Below are 26,171 nucleotides of genomic sequence, written 5' to 3'. Positions count from 1 at the left end.
ACCGGTTCCCCTAAGCTTTCCTACCACCTGACATATTTCCTGGCATGTGTTAATCCCCATATTATAGATGAAGAAACTGAGGCACAAGGAGGTGAGGTCACTAACCCAAATCTCAGTCCTGTGAGTGATGGGGCCTCGCTCACACCCAGGCTCCTGGACCACTGCTCTGGTCCCCCTTATGCCAAGAAGGCTGGTGGGCCTTTTCCATGAGGCCCAGTGTGTCTCAGCACCTTCTCACTGGCTGGCCTCCCTGGGCCAACCACTGGGCACTCCGAGTCCAGCCCTTTGTTCCCACTGCCCAGCTCGTTCCTTCTACTGGGTGGATGTTCCCTGGGCTGCTGTCTACACCCCAGGCCTTTGGAAGCTAGAGCTATGCCCCTCCCAGAGGGGGTTCCTCCCAAGAGGTCACCTCAGAAGCCTGGGGAGACTGGAGCAAACAGAAAATGGCCCCAAGTATGAGGAGATCCAAGGGAGAGGGTCTTTGGGGGTCCTCCTGCCCATCCCCCATTACACGATGAGAAGATGGGGACCTGAGAGAGGAGGAACCAGAACCACTCAAGGGCCATTCTAGTTCCTAACTGGTCCTGAGCTCTGCCCTGACTCTCCATCTCCCAGCCCCCACCTCAGGCCACATCCCACCTTGGACCGCTAGACAGCTACCTTGCCCCCTCTTGGGGATCCCTCTCTCCGCCCATCCCCCAAACTCATCCTCTGTGTGCAGCTAAAGGGGCCACTCTCAGGCATCTTAAATTCCCACAGGGCACCCCAATGCAGCAGGATAGAGTCTAAACTTGTTACCACGGTGTCAAGGCTGTCCACCATCTGACTCCTGGATGACACCTCTGCCCTTGTCTCCAGCACACCCCTTCTTTCTCTCTATTCCAGCATGACCAATTAATCTCTGTCCTGAAAGTGCCATCCTCAGCTTTGCACTTGCTAATCCCCCCTGCCTGGAATACTCTCCCTCTCAGCTCTCCCCACTACTCCTCCCCCACCCTGGCCACTCCTGCTCAGCCTGCAGTCTCAGCTTGGGTGTCACCTCCTCCAGGAAGCCTTCCCTGACTACCTTTTTTGAGCTCCCAGGCACCCTGGGTTTCCAGCTAGCCTGCCACACGCCAGTGAGTACAGTACATTTGCTTCCCTGCCTGTCTTCACCTCTGGACTGTGAGCTGCTCCATGTGCCAGATTGAAAAGTTGGAGGCTGAGCAGGTGGGCTGAGGAAGAAATCAGTGTGACCTGGTCTCTGGCCTGTGTGGCAGGACTGTTGGTGTCCACACTGAGAGGGGGACATGAGTGGAAGAGCATATTCTGGGTGGGAGGGGGAGTGATGTTCTGGGCTTGCTGTGTTTGAAGGGCCTGCAGGGCCATCGAGTGGTTTTCTGTAGAAGAGTCAGCGATGGTCATTCCAGATGTGACCTCCAGAGAGGCTCCAATTCCAGGGTGGAGGATGGAAGCATCTTAGACCTTCCCAGCTGCATCAGTACCATTCCCTTTCCTAGACTTTTTGAAACCTTTACTCACCTCCCCAGCCAAGGTCCCGCCACCTCCCCCAGGAAGCCAGCCCTGACCACTGGCTGAGGCTGCTCTATTCTCTCCTTGACTGTGCCCTCTTGGTCATTACCACCTCTAGTGCTAGGCCGTCTCACGGGCTATGCCTGGGAGGCCTTCAAGTTGGGGCCACACCCCTGTGTCTTCTGTAGACTCCACGAAGCCCGGCACAAGGATCCACATGCTGAGAAGATGCCCCTTCCCCTGGATGGAGTCAGGTTCCGCAGTCTCAGCCAGGGGATTCTGGGAAAACCAAACAGAAGCCTAGAGAGGCTTCGGGTCAGACTGACACAGGCGAGCAGGGCGGGACGCAGACGAAGGGAGGGGTGCATTTCTGTCCAATCTGGAAGTGTCCGCCCGGATGGCTCGGTCCTCACAACCCCAGGCCTGAGGCACTCCAGCCGGTGACCTACATCGCAGCGCGCCTCTGTGCGTGTGCATGTGTGTGTACATGACACGAACTCGTGCTGAGGGCACGAGCGCCTCGCCAGGGGGATGGAGCGCCAGCAGGTGGGTCTCCATCTCGGCTGTGAGCGAGCGCATGAGGGTGAGGGTGCTCCACACTCCCACCTCAGGGTACCACAGACTCGGCACCAGAATGAGGGAGGCTGTGCTCCGGAAGAGCCAGCTCAGGGGACCACAGGTCCTGAAATGGCTGGGGTGCCTGTCCCCTAGCCGCCAACCCGCCTCTGCCCAGGACTCTCTCTCCCTTGACCCAAATTTCAGATAAATGGCCTCCCCTGCCTTTACTAATGGTGGAATGTTCGGCATGGAGAACCAGGGCAGCGGAGGGAGGGGACCTGGAACACAGTGTGAGGTTGAACCAGGAGGTGGCCAGACAAGTCTGGAGGGAGGGTGGGTTCTGGCCTCCCAAAGCCCAGGCTGCCAAGTTCAGGGTCTGACTCGGGAGCCTCCTGGGGCTGTCCCAGGTCTGTCCCTGGTTTCCCTCCTGGTACCTGGTCTCCACACCCCTCCCCCACCGGCCTGTGAGGGACAGTAGAGACCCTTCTCTCCTGGTGAGACTGTCCTTGACCAAGCGTCTGTGCCGATTTCATGGCCTGGAAGCCAGGGCACCTAGGAGGGTTCCGGCTCTGAGACCCTTCAGTCTTTCCTTTGGCCAGCTCTGTGGTGGGCCCAGTAGGGGTGTCTGTGCCCACCTTCCGGGGCTCCTCTCCCAGACTGGGCCTCCGACAGCTTGGGGGAATGGACGGTGCCCGCTGCTCCAGTATTGCTGAATCTCTGTCTCTCTGCCTCCCTCCCGCTGGGCCTGCTTGCTTCAGCCCTGCCCCCTCCCCTCCCGCAGAGCTCCCCCACACCCCATTCAGCTGCACAGACTTGGGGGCAGCGAGAGGAGTGAGGCTCCAGCTCCCGAAGGCTCTCCAGGCCCCTCCAGGTCCACTGGTGTTGGTGCTTCAGCTCTGCCTCCTTCCCTCAGCTCCCCGCTGAGGCCAGGTGGCTCTGGGGTCTGCATCCCCCACCCTCCGCCTGCCTGGGGACACCCCCGCCCCCTGCCCCGCTCAGCCCCTCCACCGGTCGCTTCTCCTCCTTCAACGAGCCTGCCATTCCATCTCTTCCACATCTCACCCCCTCAGCGCACCCAGCCTCCCTACTCCTTCACAGCCGAGCTCCATCAGGGCAGCCCGGGTCCCTCACCACCCACGTGCTCCTCAGCACCACCCCCTGCCCCAGACTGCTCTGGCCAAGGCCACCAGAGGAGCCCTAACTGCTGAATGCGGGATGTCAGGCGCAGGCTCCCTGCACTTCCAGGTTGAGAGGCCCTGGTGGGGTGGGCTGAGAGTGGGTGGCTCAGACCAGGGTCCCTGGACTGGCAGCCCACCTACATCAGATCCCTGCCGCTTACCAGGGAGTCTGTGGCTCTGGGAAAATTATGGAACTTCCCCCAGCCTCAGTTTTCCCGTCTGTGAGATGGGATGATTACGCTAGCCCTTGTCTCACAAGTTACTAGGAGGAGTAAACAGTTAATGCTTAAAAAACAGTCCTGAGACCCTCTCAGGCAGAGTTAAGCCTCAGTTGACGTTGGTGGTTATTACTGTGATTATTATTATTGCATTTGTCATTGTTGGAATCTCTCACTACCGGCAAGCGTGTGACCCTCACGCCCCTCCCCCCATCCTTGTCCCTTCTCACTCTTCCGGGCAGGCTGCTTTTCCTCCTCCTCTAGCCAAGCCACCCAGATGCCCAAGCACGACTCCCTCTTCTTCCACATCCCCCGCCCCTTCCTCACATCTGCGGTCTCCATCTCACCCCTGCCCACACGCGGCCTACGTCACACCCCACACCTCGGCCCGGCTGCCAGCCCCACCCTGGGCCTCCTGCCTCACCCTCTGCCTCCAGTCCCCACCCCAGACCAGGGGACTCTCTAACAGGTGCTCCCAGCACCCCTCATCCTCCGGTGCTCCCCGTCACACCCGGGTGTCCGCCTGTCTTCGCACCTCAGCACTCTTTGCTGATGCTTGTTGAATGAATGACCCAACGCGAGCAGTAAAGAGCTTCTCTGGTCAATGCAACACACAGTGGGGATCAAAGAGCATTGGAAGCCTCCCCCAAGAGTCAGCTTACTTGCCAGGGGTGTCCACTGCCCCCAGGAGGGGGGAGGGGACATGGTCTGATCTCAGTCATCCAGAGAGTTCTAACCCTCTCCCCAGCCTCAGCCCTAGAGATTTGGATTCAGTTAGTCTAGAGGGGGATTGGGCATTGGAATATTAAATTCCTCCCCTCCCTTCCCCCCACCCCACCCCCACCAGGTGATTCTAAGGGACAGCCACTGGAATTGGGGGAGGAGGGTACTGGGGGGGGATGGGGGGCCGGGGTGTCTTTTTTCCCTGCCTACATTCACTTCTTTTAATTCATGTTGAGCACTTCCTCCAGGCTAGCTGTCTGCCAGGCACTGGAGGCCCAGGGAAGGACAAGGCTGGGTGTCTGTCCTCAGGGAAAAGCTCAGGACAGGGGCCCAAAGCTACAATGACAGCCCAGGGCAGGGAGGCCTGGGTGGTGGTGTGCAGGGGATGGGCTGAGCTTAAAGGTAACCAGGGCTTGGCTTGCAGAAGGAGGTGGTTAGCAGGCTGGGGATGGGTCTACTGGAAGCTTGGAGTGATTCAGTGAGGCTGGACCCCAAAATCCAGATGGGAGGAGGTAGGGGAGGAGCCTGGAGAGCTTAGGGGTTCCAGGCTCAGGGGCTTGGTTTTCATCCTGCATCCAGGGAGCCATGAATAGGTCCAAGCAGGGGAGGGATGCCGTTGTGCTGTCTCCCCTGAATTCCTAAGACCCCAAACCACACCTCTAATCAACATAGTGCCCCTCCCCTGAGCCAGCTCAGCTAAGTCTGGGTGGCTGTCTACCTGGGGAGGTCACAGCCCCAGTAGGGGAAGCCTGCAGGAGGGGGCTGGGAAGCTGGGAAGAGCGCATAGAGGGAGAGACACCAAGAAGGCCGGAAGCCAAGAGGGCAGCAGCATTCCTGCGCCCCTGCTCACCTGGCCCCGCCCCTCCCCTGGGTTTTTTTTTTTTTTTTTTTTTTTTTTTGCTGTACGCGGGCCTCTCACTGTTGTGGCCTCTCCCGTTGCGGAGCACAGGCTCCGGACGCGCAGTCTCAGTGGCCATGGCTCACGGGCCCAGCGGCTCCGCGGCATCTTCCCGGACCGGGGCACGAACCCGTGTCCCCTGCATCAGCAGGCGGACTCTCAACCACTGCGCCACCGCGGAAGCCCGCCTCCGGATTTTTGAACCTCCAGTTTCAGAGGTCTCCCTTCCCCAAGGTCCTCAGCAGCCCGAGCAGTGCAAGCTCAGCTTCTAGGGAGAAGTATGAGGGACACTCTGATCCTCTTCCTCTCGGCCCCAATAGTAGATGGTTCTGAATCTGAGACTGGCCAGAGATGGGGGGCACCTTAATGAGGTAAACCAGACAGACAGGGAACAAGGGGAGGGAAGGGAAAGTGCACAGCTCATAGAGCTTTCACTCATCTTACAGAGGGGGAAACTGAGGCAGAGCGACGTTTGGCAATTTGCCCCTGGTCACACTGCAAGGAAATGGTAGAGCAGGATTTGAACCCTGGTCTTGCTGGCTCCAAAGCCAGCGTGCATCCCACTCTGTGCCACTGTGAGTCTGCACTGAGCATCCCAAGTTGCCTAGTCCTGCGCCAGGAAGAGGCAGGAAGGGCCTGGGTTCTCTGTTCACCTGGCCAGTTCACTGCATAGATGTGCAAACTGAGGGCCGAAGCTGGCAGTGGCTGAACAGGGAAGGGAGGAATTGGTATCAGGGAGTCAGAGATGGCTTCTGGGAGGGGGCAGCGGGGGCGGGTGCAGGCAGCAGGGGAGGGTCCCAACAGGTAGGAGGGGGTGGAGAGAAATAAGATTTAGATAAGTGGAGGGCAGCAGGGAGGGTGCCCCAGCAAGGGAAACAGCCTGAGCAAAGGTGCAGAGGTGGGAATGAGTGTCCCAAGTCTCCCAGCCTGAAAGTTGGGGGTGACCGGCCTGAAGGAAGGCTGAGTCACAGCTGAGGACACAGAGTGAGGGGGCTGTTCCCTCAGGCGGGGTTTCTCAACCTTGGCACTACTGACATGTGGGGTGGATAACTCTTTGTCGTGGGGACCGACCGACCTGTGCGTCAGAGGGTGTTTAGCAGTATCCCTGCCTCTACCCACCAGATGCCAGTACCGTATCCGCCCCCCACCCCCAGCCCAAGTCGTGACAACCAAAAACGTCTCCAGACATTGCAAAATGTTCCCTGCGGGATAAAATTGCCCCCGATTAAGAACGACTGTCCCAGAGTAGGCAGGAGCCGAGAAACGGGAGGGACGGGGCCCAAGGCTGCAGTCAGAACTCGCCTGTCCTCCAGCCCCGGTTCCCAGCCTCTCACCGTCCACGCCAAGCCTCATCCTTCAGCTGACCTGGGGCTCCCTGAGTGCCAGGAAAACCTCCACCAACGCGTTGCAGGGCTGAGAGCCGAGCGGAGTGGTGGAACAAAAGAGCTTGTGTTTCGGGATGAAACCTCCCCCTCCCCGCCCCGGTGTGGAGGAGAGGCAGTGATCCGGGCCAAGTGGGGCTGCTCGGCTGGGGCAGGGGCTTGTCAGAGCCAGGATCTGGATAGAAGGTGCTGGGAGGGGAGCGGGTGGGGAAGCTACCCCACTTTAGCTCGGATTCACAAACAGGCCCTTTTCAGAGCCCCGCCCCCAAATCAAAGCCTCCCAGCTGGTGGGGATGGAGATCTGAACTCATCCTGACCCTTGGTCCCGGGGGTGAAGGGGTCAAGGGCTGCCCTCCTGGCTGGGGCCCAGGCCAGGGTCGGGACAGGCCAATGCCTCTCTTCCCTGCTGTCCACAGGCTGTGTCTCCGGGGGGAGCCCGCCTGCGTGTTGAGGGAGGACGGGGTGGGGAGGCGACAAGGGAAAGGAAAGGAAGCCCCATTTCACTGTCTCCTTACTCCCAGCTGTGTGCAGCCAGAGGAGCTTCTAAAATGCATGTCCAGCCTCCCCATCTGGCCTGCTTAAACCTGCCACTAACTCCCCGTGACCCTCAGGATCAAGTCCACAGCCCTTGGACAGCGATACTATCTCACCCCACCTGCCACGGCTCCCAACTCCACCTCTCTTCTGAGCCTGGAATGTCCGTCTCCTCCCCATCGGCAATGGCCCCCAAACTGGGCTAGCTCCTATTCATGCATTAGTGCCCCTTTGGTCACCACTGCCTCCAGGAAGCCTTCCCAGCTCCAGTGAGTGAGTGAGTGCCTGGGGCATTGGTGGCACCAATCCCTCCAGGATGCAGCTGTCTCTCTGTGTGTGAAGTCGGCCCATTCCCCCTGAAGCATCAGGCCTAGAACAGAAAACTGGTGAGTAGTGAGCATTTGTTGAAAGAAGGAGGGAGTGGGGGAAGGATTAAAAAACAAAACAAAAAAAACTATGTTTTTAGAAAAGGGAGAGGATGAGAGAGAAAACAAATGGGCAGAGCCTGGGTGAGAGGAGTAGCCTGTCCTCTGGCCGATGTACCAGGACAGACTGACTCCACAGGCCTGTGGGGAGAAGCAGGGAACATTTCTCTGCATTGAGACTCCTGGAAAACTTCCCCCAGGGCCAGAGGCTTGGGCACAGCCTGGCCTTGCTGACAGGCCCCTTTCAGATTTGTCCCCTGATGCCACCAACAAGGCAGGACGGGTGTTCAGGGGGTGGGGGGGCTGTCGGGAGGGCATTTTGCTGCCCACCCAGCATTTTGGGTATCACCCGCCATCAGGGGATCCCAGATTCCTTGGTTCTAAGAACCCCAAGAACCGAGACACTCTGTCCAGGCCAGTGGTTTTCCAGTTGAGTCAGAGGAGATGCCCAGAGGTTGACATGTAGGAGAGACCCCCACATCCCGTAACACAGCTCTGCCCAGAGCAGCTTGCTTTCATTTGATGTAAACTCTGGGTTTGCCTGAACTTTTTCATTTGAAATGACGGCTCTGTGGCTCAATCAGTTTACAAAGAGCACTCCTCCTTCTTGAACAGATAAGAAGAGCAGGGCTTAGAGAGGAATGGGGTGGCAGAGCCATGTCAACCTCCTGGCCCTTCGCGCTGAACCGCAGGGCCCTCTCCTGAAAGCATAAACATATGAATGAATGAGTAGAAATCTGGAAGTAGGCTTTGGTAACATGGGGTGACAGCAAAGGACACTTGATTTCTGGGGCGAGGAACTGCCCCAAAGTGGGAAGGAAAGAGCAGAGCTGGGTGGCTGGTCACTGTGCACTTACTGTAATTACATTATACCCAACCTGCTTTTGGAGCTGTTCAAAGACACCGTGACGTCCTGACTTTAGCCAGAGTAGTACCAGGTATAGAATCAGAATCTCAGGTTCAAGCCCCAGCTCTTGCACTTACTGTGTTGACCTTGGCCAAATCAACCCCCTCTTGAGACTCAGTTTCTTCCTCAACAAAATGGGACTCACAACACCCCCGTGCCAGAGTTGTTGTGAGGGGTAAAAAGGAGAGCACAGAGCAGGGGTTGAACAATTCCTGGCGGGCTCAGATTCTTCCTTGTACGTGAACTTGAGGAAGTTCACGGTCTAAGGTTCAAATCCCAGTTACGTCCCTTACTAGCGGGGTGACTTGAGGCAAGTTTCGTAACCTCTCTGCCTCAGCTTTCCCATCCATAGAATGGGAATAATAGTAGCACCCATCTGCCTCACGGGACGTAATGAGTTAATACGTGTAAAGCACCTAGAACAGGGCTGCCTAAGGGTTTGTTATCAATATTTGTACTCAAATAACAGCATAGGTCTTGCAGAGAGGTCCCAGAAATGGGATAAAAGAGCGAATGAGATAATGAATGCAAGGAAAATTCGGGTTCTCCCAGGGAATGCCTTGTGGTCCTAATTCAGACCTGTCCTCATCCATAAGTGATGTCTTCCAGTGGTTCCTCTTGGCTGGGAGCCACCCTCTCTCCCCGGCTCCCTATCTCTGGACTTCTCCCCACATTTTTCTGCAAGCACGCAGAGGTAGGATTCCATTTCACCCCTAGATGACTTTGGGTGATAAAGAAGTAACTTCAGCCTCCTTGAATTGAATCTTCTCTCCAGAATGTAACAAACCTGGAAATTGGAATTGCCCTGGAGCTGATTATTCTGGGAGGGTACCTCCTGGCATTAAAATTAAATTAGATCAAGGTACCTCTGTTATTAGCAAAATAATTCCCTGCGATTACAGAATGCAGCCATGAATCCTGATGGCAGATGAACTTCAGGTGACTTACTTGAGACAAATAACTGTGCAAAAATCACAGGCTTATCTAATCGCATCTCTGTAGCGTCAGTCAGCTAATTATGCTAATGGCTATAGGAAATCACCTTTTGTGGTCTGGGATTGGGAGGGCTTGAGACAGAGCCATGTGTGGCGAATATTACCCGCTCTGAGCTGGAGAGGCTGGGCGCCATGCTTGGTTCCAAAACGGGTCCTTTCTTGGGGAGCTGGTTTGGTTCCTTGTCGACTGGGAGGGAAACCCATTATACAATCAGAATTGCAGTGGCTTCATTATTTATCTCTTTTCAGATCATCTTCATATAAGAAATTGACTTTGTCTAAGTTCCACTGGTGGGCATGATAATTCCAAGTTAAACAATGAAAGCTCGGGACCTTTGTGTCAATTCAGTTCAGCAAATGTGCCTCTGTGCCCACCGGGTGCCTGGCACTGATCTAGACATGGGCAACATTCAAGAGTGTGTCCGGTGTCTTCTGAACATGGTCTCTTGTCCCGTCAGACACCTAAGAAAGGCAGTATTGTCCTCATTTTAGAGACAAGGAAACGGAAGCTCAGAGATGAGCAATGACTCACCCAAGGTGCTACTGCTACTGATTAAAGGAGATGACCACTTCCATTCACCCAGAGGGATCTGGGGGGCTTCCTGGAAGCATGGACATGGGGGAGGGAATTGTAGATAGAGGAAACAGCTGAGCAAAAATCCCAGAGGTGGGAGATTAAAGGGCTGGGGGTGTTCAAGGATGTGAGATGAGGTTGGGAGAGTGGCTGAAGATCAGACAATAGAGAGCTTCAAATGACCAGTTGAGGGTTTGGACAATGGGGAGCCACTGCAGGTGTTTGAGCAAGGGAGGGATAAGATGGAATCTGAGCAGTGCCTGGGCCACAGGATGGGGGACCCCTTAGTAGGCTGCTGGCAGGGAGGGGGCCAGAAGGGGATGAGGTAATTAACGTACAATTTTTTAGTATAAGTATAAGTATACTTATAGTATAAGTATATCCCCAATATAGCATAGGACACAGACTAAAAAATTATTCATTGTTTATTTGAAAGTCACATTTAATTGCCTATCTTATATTTCATCTGGCAATCCTACCCCAGCCTTCCACAGCATCCCCAGCTGGGTTCTGGGCACCAGCTGTTTCCTCTTCCTGGTATGACTTTCCCCACTGGGCACGCAGCCTGGCGAACTCCTATCCACCCTTTGAGGCCCTGCACTCCTGACTACTGCTGTGGCAACATTTATCTCACACTACCGTTGTTACTTTCTTAGGTAATTGTTCTACTACGTAGCTTTCCTCTCAGCAGCGAACCTTACTTCTGGCTGCATAAGTTAAGGCCAGGACTCTCTCTAGATCCTGATGCCCTCCCCACCCCAAATTGCCTCCAATTTCTGCTTCCGTCTCAGGAGGGGCCGGCCTCTCCGCTGCTCCTAAGACCTTGCCTGCTCCCTAGAGAGTGGCTTACCTCTCTCACTGACCGCTTCAAGGTCACACTCTCTCCTGGGTCATTCCCACCAGGCACAGGGTGGGTTCTCCAGGCAGCAGGAGAACGTATTGGGGTGCAAGAGGTCCACCAGGGCCTGCTGGACGGCTCGGCACCTATAGCAGGGCAGGGAAGGGCAGGGCAGGGAGCAGAAGAAGCTGAGCTGCCACACAGTCTAAGTGCAGGTCTCAGCCCCCCTGTGTAGGGCCTGGGAAGGCGCTAGCGCAGGCGTGGCCCTCTAGAGCTGTCCTGAGTGGTGTCAAGGGGCTGGGACTTTATGTCCCTGGGCTGACCGCCCACTAGGCAGGAGGGAAGGACACCCGGGAAGGGGGTGTCACCTCCAGTATGGTGGCTTACTTCTGCAGAGGACGCCCCCAAAGAGGGCTGACAGCTGGGGGCCATCTTGCAGCAGCCTTCCCACATCTGGGGAGTGAGTCGTCTATTTTGGAAGTGGGGATGTGGGCTGCAAATCACAGTGTCCAACCCCACCCCAACCCAAAGCATTCCCCTCAGGCGACCACCCAATCTCTCGTCTTCCTTCCAGCCAAGTCCCTCCGAAGAGCTGTCTGTCCCCCTTCCTCACTCACAGTCACCCCCCTCCTCTGACTGTGCGCTTCGTAGCCTCCAGGCTGTGCCCTTTAAACCCATCTTCAAGGAAAAAGAAAAAAAGGCATTTCCCCGGCAGTCCAGTGGTTAAGACTCCAAGCGTCCAACGTAGAGGGCGTGGGTTCGATCCCTGGTCGGGGAACTAAGATCCCACATGCCACATGGTGTGGCAAAAAGAAAAACAAACAAACAAATCCATCTTCTTCTTCCAGATAAAGGGATTTTTGTAAAACTCAAGCTTTGGCTGTCCCTCCCTCACTTAAGACCTCCCAGGAGCTTGCCGGAAGTCCCCGCTCCTGGGCATGGCATTCGGGGCTCCTCCTGGCCCAGCTCCCTTTTCCTCCTGACCCCTGTCTCCCAGCTGCTTGATCGGAATCCCCGAGCACGCTGGGCTGGGCTGTTTCACGCCGTCATGCTTTGGAAGGGGCTGTTTCCTCTCCGCCTGGCTAACTTCTCTCTGCTCCTTCAAGACACACTCAGAAATCATCTCCTCGGATGACTTTCCTGGAGGTGCCCCTCTGGCCCACAAGGCTGGCATCAGGGACCCCAAAGCCACCCAGCAGCCTCCGTCAGGAGCGCACGGGGTTGGCGCCCAGGGGTGCTCCACGGGCCCCGGGCAGTGTCGTTACTCATGTCTCCCTCTGCACACGTGAGCAGCCCACTGTTCTGTTTATCTGTGCCCCTAGCACCAAGCCCAGACCCTGGCACAGAGGGAGTCCCAGTGACATGGACTCTGGCGCTCAGGGAAGCCGAGGACAGCCGGCGGGGGGGCAGGGGTGGTGGTAGTGTGAGAGAAACTATAAAGGCGGTATCGAAGCATCGGGGACTGATTAAAGTCAGGCAGGGCTGTGGCTCCTCAAAGAGGCCTGTCCTGGGAACCGGAGCATGGCCCCGCTCAGTGTAATTCACAGTGTCTGAGCGCAGCTGCATTCTCTCTGCGTAATTGATTCTCAGACACCTCTGAGCTGGAAGTGAGGTTTCCCCGTTGCACTGTTTACCCTCCGTGACCCTCAGGGTCCTGCACACACTGGATCGGAGCTTCACTCCGCTCCCTTCCCTCCCCCTCCTTTCATGTCACCCCTGCCCGGGGTGCCTGTGGGCCTGGGTGTTCATTCTATGATACCTCAGTCGCTGTGGTTTTGAATCTCACTTCCATCAACGGGTGAGGGCCCACCGCCCGAAGAAGCGATTAAGTCATTGATTAGTCTGTACGACTATAAAACGGTGGTGTGGCATTATAGGCTATAGAGCCCAGGATTTGCAGCCAAACAGACACGGGTCTGAGGACAGGCTCTGTATTCCCGTGCCACGCGATGTTCTGCCAGTTGCTCAAACTCTCTGGTCATGCCTAGAGGTGGCTGCGAGTATTAAGCGAGAGAACACACGAAGCACCTGGCAAAGCACCCCGCACTTGTGTACGTATCAATGTGCAGAGATGTAGAAACTTCTGGCAACGGACAGTGTCCAACAAAGATAAACAGAGCCCGGCACTGGAGGTGTGCAAGCAGACTCGGACTCGCTCATTCATTCGACAAACATCCATGGAGCACCTACTGTGGGCTGAGGCCTTTGCTGGGGGTGGGGAGAGATACAACAATGAATGAAACCGGGCATGATCCCTGTGCTCAGGGACGTCCAGACCTGGGAGGGCAACACGTTCATCCGGTGGTCACACAGCAAAGGTACAGTCACCAACTTCAATAAACACCCTGGATGTGTAGCGTGCAAAACGCGAAAAGGCTTCCCTAAGGACGTGGCATTGAAGCTGCCAGGGGAAGAAGTAACTGAGGCAAGGATGGGAGGGGACAGAGGAAAGTGGTCCAGAGAGGGGAGTCTTGTGTGTAAAGGCTGTGTAACGGGAAGGAGCATCGCATATTTGGGGACCTGGAAGCTGGCTGGGGGGCTGAAGGCGGAGAGGGGAGAGGGGAGATGGCAAGGAAGGAGGCTGGAGGGGTGGGCAGGGGTCAGACCACCCAGGGTCTGGTAGGCCACATGAAGGTAACAAGAAACCACTGAAAGCTTTCAAGTAGGGGTAGAGGGAATAGGATTGGATCTGAGCTTTGAAAACCTCACAAGGAGGACCCGTAGACAGGGAGCAACGGGGAGAGGGCCCAGGTGGATGCAGAGAGCCAGCTCAGTTCTTATTGAAGTTCAGGCAAAAGATGACAGCCAGTGTCTGGACCAGCCTGGAAATAACCATTGGGGAATCACCAGCACAAGGACAGCAGTTGAAGCCATGGGTCTGGATGCAGTTGAAGTCGCCCACAGAGAGAGTCTGGAAGGATAAAAGGGATGCAGACAATCTCAAACTCCAGCTTTTGTAGCCCGATAGAGTAAAATGAGGTAGACAAGGAGAGGGCAACGTGACCAAAGAACTAGGAGAAAGACTGGGAGAGGATGGTGAGATAGAAGGCACCAGAGATTTTCCAGGGGTGAAGTATGGCCAAGAAGCCAGGTGACATCAAGGTGCACGGGTGTCCTTTGGTGTTACCACCAAGGAGGTCATCAGTAACCTTCCTGAGAAGCACTGAGATGGCCGACCTTAAGCTGGATGGGATTCCTGCCTTGCATGCCCGTTTTCATTGGACAAAGCGCCAACAGTGGCTAACGTCCATGTCACCAGGATAACATTACCTTGTCCAGTGCGATCTGGATCAAAGAGGATTGGCTCATTAGTTCAGAAAATCTCATCCGAACCCATGAAGCGTACAGTATTGTTCTTTTCCGGTGACCACATAGCCCTGTCGACTTCATATATCTGTTTGCTTGTACAACGTGTGACACCGGCCAACTCATCTTGCAGAGTCTGGACTAGAAGCAATTTGCCAGCCTGTACTTTGCCTTGATGGAAGCTCCCGACAGTGGACATATGTGGGTTTTGCATACAGAGCACAGACGCATTTGGTAAATCACCTTGGACGCGTCCCTGGGGTTCATTCACCAAACCTTCCTGAGGCTGGATGGTGGGGCTGCAGTGGTAGCTCAGACAAGGTTAGTGACCTGGAGGAGTTCGCAGTCAGCTCGGGGAGGAGACGGATCCGTACCCAGGTGCAACAATCCGCCATGTGATAAACAAGGATAGTGCGGTGGACGGGTGCCGTGGGAACCCACTGCCTGGGAGAGTTGATGAAGACCTCACAGGGCCAGAGCTGGATCGTAATAGGAGAAACAGGTCTTGGCCCAGCAGAGCAGGGGAAGACTGGGCATTCCAGGAAGAGTGAACCGTTTATGAAGACATGTCAGAGGTTGGGGGTTTGGGAGACCTGGGTGCGTGACGGTGCTCTGGTGGGGGACTCTCACCTGGCTGGGACTAGGGTATGAAGGGCCCCAGTGGAGACTGGGGAGCAGGCTACTCGTGTTCTTAAGGTTTACTGAGAACCTCACCATGAGTCAGGCTTTGTGTTGAGCACTTCACAGATATGATGACCGCATCGTTCAAATAAGGACACCGAAGTTCAGAGCAGGAGTGGATTTTATGGGACTTTTTTATACCATCATGCTTGCTCTGTACCCTTAAAAATGTTCTGAAAAGTCAAACACTTACGTACTTCCCACTCAGGTCAAGAAATAAAACCTTACCAATCTAAGGGAAACCCTTTCCCATCATCCTTCACATCTCCCTCTCCCCCCAGAAGTAAACAATTCCTGAATGGTGTGTTTATTTATCATTCCTCTAAGTTTCCTTAGACTTTTACCACATATGTGCATTCCTAGCAATATAGGGTATCATTTTGTTTTGCATGTTTTAGAAATCTACGTGAATGATATCATACAATTTGATCTTCTGCAACTTACTCCCCATCCCCCCCACTAATGATTCATAAGGAATCTCTAGTCATTTTCACTGCAGTATAGATTTTCACTGCCCTATCCACAATTTGTTTATGCATTTCATCCGCTGACAAACACTGAGGCTGTTTTAGATTCTTTACTAGGATAACGAGGTTGCAGTGAGCAAGAAGTTCTCTAGACTTATCCCAGAAGCCAAGTCTCTGGGTCACTAGGGTGTGTGCGTCATTTCTAGATGCTGTCAAATTGTCCTCCAGAGTGGCGGTACCATTTCTCCTCCACCAGCAGCGTATGAGGGTTCCCTGTGCTCTACATCTTCATCAACACTTTCTGCCGTCCTCCCCTTTGCTTTTTGCCAGTCTCACAGGTGTGAAATGGCACTTTCCTCTGGCTTTATTTTGCATTTCCCTGATTAAGAGTGAGGCTGAATCTCTTTTGATATGTTTATTGGACATTCATGTTTCCCCTTCTTGGAACTGACTTCATATTTTTTATTTCTTTTTTAAATTTTTTTTGCAGTACGCGGGCCTCTCACCGTTGTGGCCTCTCCCGTTGCGGAGCACAGGCTCCGGACGGGCAGGCTCAGCGGCCATGGCTCACGGCCCCAGCCGCTCCGCGGCATGTGGGATCTTCCCGGACCGGGGCACGAACCCGTGTCCCCTGCATCGGCAGGTGGACCCTCAACCACTGCGCCACCAGGGAAGCCCCCCTGTTCATATTTTTGATCCAGTTTTCTTTTGAAAATTGATTTGTAGATCTTTGTATGTTTGGGATATCATGTTCCAAATGTCTTCTTTTGATAAACAGGAGTTATGTTCTTTAATTAAATGTGTCAATCTTTTTCTTGATAGTTTGAGCCTTTAAGCTCAAAAACCTTTTGTGTCTTTAAGAAACCTTTCCCTATTAAAAAGTTTTTGCATTTAAGTTTCTTTAATCCACCTGGAATTGATTTTGTTTTATGCATGGTGTGAGGTAGAGATTCCATCTCATTTTTTTTCAACATGGACATCCAATTGCTCCATAAAAGAACATTTATAGAAAAGTCCACCCTTTCCCCAGTGGCCTGCAGCACCACCTCTGCCGCATATGAAGTTTCCATATATGTGTGGGTCTATTTCTGCAGCCTCTGTTCTAGCCCCTTGGCCTATTTATCTATCCTTGGGCTAATATACGGTCAAGTTGTACCTTTTTAGGCTCTTAGCACCTCCTTGAATTAGAAGGGCTAGTGGCTTCCTGAGAGCAGATCCATGTCTTATTCATCCTTGTGTCCCTCTCGTCACTCATTACATGAACATCCATGTCATGCTTTTGTTTGCAAAGACTTTCTCACACTCAGTCTCTTGGGCTCCTGAGACTCCCTTATGCAGAAGAGGAAACTGAGGCACTGAGGTGAGGTGATTTGCCAAGGTCACACAGACAGAAGGTGTTCTTGTAGGATTTCGAAGCCACCTTTCTGTCCATCCCATTTTGCCTAGGCTCTGAAGACCTCTACCTGATCCTCCAGCTTATCTGGTGCAGAATTTTCATTTTTCCTTCCTTCTTTCGGCAAATAGATCCTGAGTGAAGTGTGTGTGCCACATCCCATTTCTGGGGGGCTCTTCCCAGTACTGGAGACCGGTAGGGAGAGTGGGACCTCGGGTGGGCATTTTGTGGGAAGTCTGAGGCCTGGGGTCAGGAGGAGGAAAACCCACGGGTTTCAGAGTCCATCTAGAGAGCCCCGTCCTGGGCGTGCCCTTGGAACCCAGGAGCTGCCTTGAGAGAGGATGCCGGCTTCCCTCAGGAATTAGAGGCTTCCTCCCGCCCTCCCGCCTCCCGAGGCAGGAATGCGAAGGATCAGCTTTCAGCAGCGCTGCGGCTGCCGTTCCGGGGAGCTCCCAGTGCAGGCCTTTCCTGAACTGTCGAATTAACTGGTTCTGTCCGTCCAACTGGGAGAGCAGCTCTTGCTAAAAATAGCGTCCTGCCCAGCACGACTTACGCTCGCCGGGAGCCGGCCGCGACAGTCCCACCCCACCGGGAGTCCCCACCCCGGGCCTGGCCCACGTCCCACCCCCGAAACCGAGACCGAGGCCGCGGGCACAGCGTGGTCCCCACAAGTGCCGCGGAGGGCGGAAGGCCCGCGGGCCGAGGAGCGGCCGAGGCCGTCCGGCATGGGAGCCCGCGGCGCGGCCTCCCGCGCGCTCGCTTGGGCCTCCCTGCCGCTGCTGGGGCTTCCCGCCGCCGCGCTCTGCGAGGACACGCTTTACTGCCGAGGTAAGGCCGGGCCGCAGCCGGCGCGCCTCTCGCTTTTCCCAGGCACTTGCTGGCGCCTCTTTCTCCTTCCCCACCCTGGGTCCGTGGCGGGGGGGCGTGGCCGAAGGAAGGTGAACGCAGGCTTCGGAACCCAAGCAGGGCTTGGGGAGGAGAGTCAGGCGCCCTCTGCAAGCTCATCTTTGGTTCGCAAAAAGTCGCAGTCTCGCCACCTCGTTTGAGAAGCCTTTGCCTCCCCTTGGCCTCAGTCTTCCTATCTGGATTATGGGACAGTAAAATCGTCCAGCTTTAATTTTGACTGTGACCCCAAGAGAAGTAGGGGAACCTGCTGAAACGGATCGCAAGCATTCTGGAGATGTTTGCCCGAACCCAGATGGGGTGGAGAATTTGTTGATGGAAGGGCTGGAGGTGCCCTCCCTGTGACGCCCCCCAAGACCCCCACCACCCCCAACCGCCGTCCTCTCCCGGAGCTCTGGACCTAGCATCAGCCCACGGCCCCCGCGGATGGAGATCAAGGCGAGACGCACAGCAAAGTTTAAGAGGTCACCGGACGCGCGAAGATCCTTGCGGGAGAGGAGAGTGTGGAGTGGAAGAGGGGTGAATCGCAGCCCACTCCTCAGTCTGGTATCTGCATAGTCCCTGGGCTAAAGCTGGGATTTTACCTTTGAAATCCCGGAAAAAGAGCACAGTCCGGCCACACAGAGGGGCTCAGCAAGCTAGCTGAGCCGGGGAAGGGGAGTGGGCGTGTGGCCCGGCCCAGATCCGGGGCAAAAGAGGGGACCAGGAGCCTGTGCCGCGAACCGAGGGGATTAGCGCTGCCCAGTCCGGCCGGCGCGGGTAGTAGTGGGGTCGACTGGCCAAACAGGTGCGCTCCCTCCCCTCCCCTCCCCTCCCCGCCTCCTCTCTGTCCGGGCCCAGCGGGCGGAGCTGCGGGTGCCGGGGCCTGCGATTGGCGGGGCTGGGCTGGCAGAGTGGCCGGGGGAGCCCGGGAGCCCAAGCACCGCGGCGCAGGCGGAGGCGCGGAGCCGGCCAGAGCGCGCTACTGCGGGGTCCGCCGCCTGCCTGGCGGGGTCCAGCGCCTGCCTGGCCGGCTCCGCTCCGCTGCGCCTGGCTGGCGCTACTGAAACTTTCGTGCGCCCCGCGACCTCGCCGCCTCGTGACTCTGGCCCTGTGCTGCTCGGGCTCCGGTGCCTTTGGGATGGCAGAGCCCAGCGGCCAGGCTGGTGAGTAGAGGTAAGAGCTAGGCCCCCGCGAGTCCGTATGAGGGGGCCTCGGGGTCTTGCGGGGGTCCTAGAGGGATCCGGGGTTCGAGGGGATCTGGGGACCCTGATGGGTGGTATAGTGGTGCCTGACTGAGGAATGGGCTGCGACTTTGCTTTACCTACCCCTCTTCTACCCTACGGCCCCCTATGCTGCGAGGATCTTTGCGTGGTGAGTTGACCCTTTAAACTTTCCTGGGCGCCTCTCTAGACAGCTGGGTCCTTGGGAGAGAACCGCGCGGTGTTACAAGGAAGGCAGCCCCAGCTGGGGCTCGCAGCCGGTGGGGGTTGGCTGGGGGCTTTCTGCAGCCTCCCGACCCTAACAATTCCAAGTTGTCTCCCAAAACCTCGGACCTTCCTCATCTACTCCTGGGGGTTGATGTTTGGGCAGCCACTCCTCTCTGGCCAGAGCCAGGCACCCCGGGGCACCCAAGTTTTGGGTGTTGTTTTGTTCAACCAGTAGCCACTCCTCAATTTTCAGGGGGGCGGGGTTATTGAAGTGAGATCTCTTTTCTGTTTCCTGGGCTGCCTGGAACCCTACCCTCCAGAAAACATCTTGAGCAAGCAGAGTGGGAACAGGGACCAAAGCCATCTAGGTTCCAGTCCCCAGCCTGGTAGGAACACCGTGGGCTTTTCTTGTTTCTGAACGGTCTATTCTTTTGAGCTGTCTGGCTTGAGTCATATGGAAACTGCGCCTCTACTCTCCTGCCCTCTTTTGCTACTTAGGGGGGTAATTAATTTTGATTGAGGGTGGATAGGCAGGTAGCTTGTCACAGGTTTGTGGTATGAGGATCATCCTTTTTAATGATCATCTTTATTTCCCCTCAATGTCAAAGCCAAATGCCTTTCTGTTTTCTTGACCTAAGACGGTACACCTGAGAGTTAAAAACATACCAAACACAGGCTTTGGAGCCCGGAAAAACCCAGCCCTGCTGTTCATTAGCTGTGTGTCCTTGGGCAGGTTTCCTAACCTCTCTGAGCTCAAAGTTCCCACCCCAGGGGGATGTGGTGAGGCTTTTGTGAGGTTAGGCATGGAAAGCATCTGGCTCATAGGGCAACAGCCTTGGGCTGCCAGTCTGCATCCTGGAGCTTGGGCCTTCTTGCTGCCTGAGGGACCCAGACCCTTTGTGACTCAGTTTCCTCTCCTCTCAAAAGTCGGTGTGGACCAGGCCCTCTTAACCAGCCTTTTTGAGAAAAGTAGACAGATGCATATACTCTCCAAGGCATATGATTTCACTGGGTTTGTAAGCCTCAGATTTAAGACAGCCCCATCCATCCCCCTCCTTGTCATGGATTATTCGGAAGATATAAGGCCTTCTGTCTACCACTGATCTCTTCCCATCCCATTTGGATGCCTGGTGGTTACGGTTGCAAATATCAGGGAAGTGCAAGTGCACTAATTAACCAGCATGATAGGGAGAGGGGCTGACCTGTAGAACCTGGCCAAAGTCACCTTCAAGATCATCTAGCTACCCCATCCCTATTCTTCCTTCCCCGAAGCTGCATCTCCACCTGGAGAGCATCTAATCTTTTTTGCTGGGATCCTTGAGTGGCAGCCCACTAGGCAGCTGGTTTCATGATTGGGCAACTCCAGTCTGTTAAAAAATTCTTCCTGTTTGAAGTAGAAATCTGTGTCCCTGTTACTTCTACCCACTGGTTCTAGTACAACCCTTCAGGCATCTCTTATTGGCTCAATTATTCACTGTAGTCCCCTGATGCCTGGCATTCTGTTCCTTCCCTGAGGCGTTCAACACACTGAACTGAGTCTGGCGACGATCACAGCACCATTTATTGAGTGTTTATTATATGCCAGGTCCTGTACTGAGAGCTTTTACACATACTATTTCTGTGCAGCCTTAAGACAGCCCCATGAGGTGGAATCTTTTCTTATCCTCATTTTACATATGAAGAAACAGGTTTAGAGAGGTTAAGAGACCTACCCAAGGTCATACAACACATAAGGAGCTAGGCTGCATCCCAAAGCTAGCATCTGCCTTTATCGTTACTTCTGTCCTGTGCTGGCATGCGTGTCCACTGTGCCCACACACTGTGTGTGTGTGTGTCTCAGTCTGTGGTGTTTGCTGGCAGTGCTTTTCTCACAATTACCTGGGGCCCCTGTTAAAATGCAGATCTTTCACCTCTACTCCAGACCTAGGAACCTGCACTTTTTAAAACTCCCCAGACCATTCTCATGCACAGCACAGTTTGAGAACCACAGCCCCAAGGTATGCTTAGGGAAAGAATGTGGCATGTGGGTTCCAGGAGATCTGAATTCAAGTCTTGTTTATTTATTGGCTGCTTTGGGTCTTTGTTGCTGCGCACGGACTTTCTCTAGTTGCGGTGAGCGGGAGCTACACTTCGTTGTGGTGCGTGGGCTTCTCATTGCGGTGGCTTCTCTTGTTGCAGAGCGTGGGCCCTAGAGCGCGTGGGCTTCGGGAGTTGTAGTACACTGGCTCAGTAGCTGTGGCTCGCGGACTCTAGAACACAGGCTCAGTAGTTGTGGCACATGGGCTCAGTTGCTTGCGGCATGTGGGATCTTCCCGGACCAGGGCTCGAACCCGTGTCCCTTGAATTAGCAGGCGGATTCTTAACCACTGCGCCACCAGGGAAGCCCTTGGCTTCACTCTTTTGAGCTGGTTACTTTCCCTTCCTGGGACAAGATGTTATACCCCCAGTATACGGGGTGACTGCTGTCTGTGATGGGCTGTGGAAGGCTCCTGGGTGGATGTCACACATTATGGGGCAGGCCCTGGGAGGACAGAGTGCCCTGGTGAGGCCTCTCCTGCCACAGTGGATGTGCATGGCCCTACTCGTCGTCCCTCCCCCCACCCCCATCTCCCCAGACATCTGGCCTCTGCTTTCTAGAAGCACTGGTGCACCTTGGATGAAGCTCTGGTGCTCAGATTTCTCAGCACGGGTGATGGGGACCCCAGACAGGTGGGCAGGACTCCCCTCCACACACACCCCTTCCTCCTCCATGGCCCCATGATGGCCTCTGATCTCCCAGACAGGAAGTGCTGTGCTCCAGCTTCTTGGGGAGGGGAGTGGAATAGGTCTGCTGTGTGTGCATTGGTGTTTTTTTTAAAAAAAATATTTATTTATTTATTTTTAGTTGCGTTGGGTTTTTGTTACTGCGCGTGGCCTTTCTCTAGTTGTTGTGAGCAGGGGCTACCCTTTGTTGCGGTGCACGGGCTTCTCTTGCTGTGGAGCATGGGCTCTAGGCATGCAGGCTTCAGTAGTTGTGGCTCGTGGGCTCAGTAGTTGTGGCTCGCGGGCTCTAGAGCACAGGCTCAGTAGTTGTGGCGCACGGGCTTGGTTGCTCCGTGGCATGTGGGATCTTCCTAGACCAGAGCTCGAACCCGTGTCCCCTGCATTGACAGGCGGATTCTTAACCACTGTGCCACCAGGGAAGCCCTGCATTGGTGTTTTAAATACAGTGGAAATGCATCCTTTCCCTGGAGGGCTGCTCTGCTGGTCCGTGGGCAGCTCTAGAGAAACAGCTGAGCTGCGGCTGGCTGGGTAGGGCTGGTGCCAGGAGGGGTGTGGGGTACGGGGATCGCCTGCACCGGCCTCGGCTGGGTCCCAGTCCCAACCTCCTAGCCCTGCTGTACACAGAGCACTCGTTTCACCTTTATCCTGTTTGATCTCCTGAAAGCACCAAATTAGTAAACATCCATTCTACGGAAGAGGTCACTGGAGTCCAGGAAGCTACAGTGACACGTCCAAAGCTCTACCATCTGGGTGCATGGGGGAGATGGTAAAGTCAGAACTTGAACCCAGGCCCCTTGACAATAAGCACAGGTCTTTTTCGCGCTGCCTCCCACACCTCATTGTTTTCTGCCCCACCTGGTCGTGGCTTTGGTGCCAGAGTCCTCACCCGGATGCTGGAAGACCTGGGTTCTGACTGGGCCACCACTGGGCTGTGTGATCCTGGGCAGGGCTGGTCATCCCTTAAAACTTTAGTTTCCTTGTCTAGAAAGGGTGGGGGGTGTTTGGTTAGATCTCTGAGATTCCTTCCAACCTTGACATACACAGGTTACCTTTTTTGTTTTTTTGCATTTCCGGGGGCAGGGCGTGGGGTTCCATGATGGACTCGGGGCATGGGTGAGTTGTTGGGTGGGGTTGGAGAGCAGAGTGCGGCCCTGGGGCTGGTTATGAAACCAGTTGGAAGGGCTTTTGTGGGCTCAGTGTCCGGGGCCCTTGGGGAGCTGGGGTGCGGTGGGGGGGCAGCAGGAGGGTGCCCGGGGCAGAGTGAGGTGCATTACTCTGAACACTGCAGGAGGGTGATGGTGGGAATGACTGGGAGTGTGGATGGGAGCTGAGGGGGAGCTGGGGCCCCAGTAGAGCCCCTCTCTCAGCCCAGGACAACCCTGGCCGAGAGACCAAGAGAATGTCATAGTCTCTCATCTACCTCCTGAGCCACTGCGTGTCTCTCCATGGGGCGTCCCCAGCCTTCCTTGAGTCCAACCCCTCCCAACTGGAGTCTGTGTCAGGACTGAGGGCTTCCAGTGGCCTGTTCTCCATGCCCAGGGCGGGCTCCCAGCAGCCTGGCTTCCTAAAGCAGGCCCTTGTCAACCGCGGCCTCTGCCAGCCACCTGCCCTCAGCTCCCCATCCATCATGCCTCCTTTTCCCTCCCTGGGGATGGCTCCCTGTCACCCTCCCACGGGATCAAACCCGTGCTTTCTGGCCTGGCCATCAGGGCCCCAGGCCTCCTCCCACTTCCCTCCCTGCCTCTTCTCTCTCTGTTCTTCAAGGTCCAACTGTGACTCCTGTATGTTCTCGCTCAACCACTGCTTCATTGCCCAAATTCTAACTGCCCCTCCGGGACTGGCACAAATGTCACTTCTGCTAGTCTCATCGCTAAGGGGGAGACATCCCCCTGTGCGGTTCTGGTTTGTAGCTCTTATCAACTCCCTTGCTTCACACTTTGTCATCAGCTTGTCCATCTCCAGAGATGGATTCTGAACTTCTCGAGGGCAAGGCCTGGCTTTATCTCTCATCTCGGTGCCCACAGAGTGGGTGGGGCCTGGCGAGGGCCTTCCTTGGTCTAGTAAACGCTCATAAAGCCTTGTAGAGTTGGACTGGCTTGTAATCGGGCTTGGTTTTTATGCTCCTGGCTCAGAGCTTTTTGCCTGCACCCCGCTTTCCCACGCAAACAGGTGGGGGTCCTGTCTGTCTGGGCTCTGGGTTAAGCTAGCTCCAGCCAAGGGATGCACGGAGGGATGGCTTTGGTTTTTGGAAAGACTTTCTGCCTCCTTTGGCTCATTTTTGCTATTTAAGAAAGTCTGTTCTGGCTTTGTGGCATCAAAGACAGAGAGGCCTGGAACCAGGTCTGAAAAGGGTACCGTGTCAGCTCCCCTGCCTGCAGGCTGTACTTCAGGTCTCAAAGCAGCATAGCCAAGATTCATCTGATTCTCTAGAATTCAGAAGAGAGTTTGTAAAGTATTTACAAAGGGTCTGCAAGGTCTTGCGGATTGTGTTGGGGGCCCAGAGACATGGCCCCAGAGGCACCCAGGGATTCCCTTGACTTTTCTAGGGATGCGCAGTTCTTTGCAGTCAGAATCTCCCAGGGAAACTGTCTGTGCCTGCTTTCAGCGAGGGCTTTTGAACCAGGAAGAGGCTCTCCATCGTGACGGCTCCCCATTCAGAACGAGGCTCTGGTGTTGGGGTCGTTTTCCCCGCTGGCATCATTTGCTCAGCGTGAACTCAGGCAGTAGTGGGCGAGGGGGGACCAAGGAGAACAGGCTTTAGTCAGCACCCACACAGCGGGGCCAGGTGACCAGGGAGGAGCTCTCTATCCCCAAGGAGGGAGCTCCCATCTCCTTGTAGGTCACGGTAGCTATTGAAGACCCATCTTGGAGTAAGGTTCAAGGAATGCTGGAGGGAGAGAAGTGAGATCGATGATAGTCCGGGTTTAGGTTCAGATGCTGCCCAAGTCCCTTGCCCGATTAGAGGCTGGCAGGGGCCCTTGAAGTCCTGTCACCTCCCATGCTGCCCTTGTTACTGAATGTCCTGCTCACTTTTGTTTTCTCAGTTTACCTGTCTCCACCCCTGCCTCTGCCCCTGGACTGAGCATCTTAGCACAGGTGCCTCAGGGTTGACTCCTCTGGGCCACCCTAGGTCGCACCTCCTCAGAGGGGGAGGGGAGGGAGCATGGAGGTAAATGAATAAGTAAATGAGTGAATGGTCCTTCTCAGCATCTTTGGTGACCCTGTCTGAATGTCACTGGCTGGAGAATATGTGACAACTGAGTCCACCAGGAAATGGCTGTCTGACGGCGCAGTGAGGACCCAGCCAGACATGATGGAAGCTGGCTCTGGATGGAGCCGCGATCTCGGAGCCTTTCCCATCCATCAAAGCTGGCGCTGCTTCCGCGAGGAGAGAATTCCCAAAAGGCTCCGCTGGCCCCCTGATAGGGATCTGCAGGGTGTGTGAGGGATTTGCTTTTCGGCCAGGATGTGGGGAGTTAAAAATAGGCATCCTAATCCCTCGGGTCTGTGTCAGACTTGAGGCTGCTCAGGGCCCTTCGGCTCCATTATCTCACTCGAGTGGCTTGGCAGCCGCTGACGTGGGTGGAGGTCGGGCTGCCCATTTTATAAAGGAGCATGTGGAGGCATGCACCCAATTTCTGCTTGAGGCTGTGCTCTGTATTTGGTGGCAGAACCTAGGTCTGTTCCCTGGCCCCCTGCGAGGAGCCCAGTTAAAGTCTAAAGTCCACAGGAGGGAAGTCTAAAGGCTACAGGAGGGAAGGGGGTTGATTGAAACAATGGGGGTAGATTAGTAAGCGAAGCAGTAGCAAGGAAGACGCAGCAAGGAAGACGCAGGCTGGATCAAGGCCCCAGGGGTTGGGGGCAGTGTGAGCCTGTAAGTGCTGGAGTGGGAGTGTGTGGGGAGGTGGGGGTAGTGGTGAGAGTGAAGCACAAAAGTACCATTGAGACTCCAAGTCGGACCCCTTGAATGTCATAATAAGGCGCGTGAACATGATACAGTAGGCAACGGGGAGCCATTGAGGATTCCAGAGCACAGCAGTTAATGCTTTATCAAAAGTGCCGTGTGGGGCTTCCCTGGTGGTGCAGTGGTTGAGAATCTGCCTGCCGATGCAGGGGACACGGGTTCGAGCCCTGGTCTGGGAAGATCCCACATGCCGCGGAGCAACTGGGCCCGGGAGCCACAATTACCGAGCCTGCGCGTCTGGAGCCTGTGCTCCGCAACAAGAGAGGCCGCGATAGTGAGAAGCCCGCGCACTGCGATGAAGAGTGGCCCGCGCTTGCCACAACTGGAGAAAGCCCTCGCACGGAAACGAAGACCCAACACAGCCATAAATAAATAAATAAATCAAACTGTCAACAAGTAAAAAGAAATAAACACTATTATATATATATATAAAAAAAGAAAAGTGCCGTGTGATGGCGTGCTCCCCCGGCTTTGCCGTGGGCGGGGTGGGGGGTGCGGGGAGGGGGCGAGTTTTTTTTTTTTTTTTTGTCTGTGCCACGCGGC

General features: G+C 55.2%; 1 protein-coding gene across 5 annotated transcripts in view; it reads left to right on the top strand.

The window, feature by feature from the left end:
• Positions 1-26,171, top strand: part of DAB2IP (DAB2 interacting protein) — a 195,111-nt gene that overhangs the window by 6,461 nt on the left and 162,479 nt on the right. Inside the window, exon 1 of one of the 5 annotated variants that reach the window (XM_032636263.1) lies at positions 17,066-17,417. The exons of 2 other annotated variants lie outside the window; for them this stretch is intronic. In XM_032636263.1, coding sequence (XP_032492154.1) covers positions 17,315-17,417 — 103 coding nt within the window. In that variant the 5' untranslated portion in view covers positions 17,066-17,314. Of the gene's footprint in view, positions 1-17,065; positions 17,418-17,957; positions 18,039-18,524; positions 18,648-26,171 lie in introns of those variants that run through there. 2 more of the 5 variants (XM_032636268.1, XM_032636271.1) reach the window with 2 other exon arrangements.

This window comes from Phocoena sinus, chromosome 6, assembly GCF_008692025.1.
Source record: "Phocoena sinus isolate mPhoSin1 chromosome 6, mPhoSin1.pri, whole genome shotgun sequence".
Taxonomy (NCBI): Eukaryota; Metazoa; Chordata; class Mammalia; order Artiodactyla; family Phocoenidae; genus Phocoena; species Phocoena sinus.
This window is presented reverse-complemented; position numbering and strand designations above follow the sequence as displayed.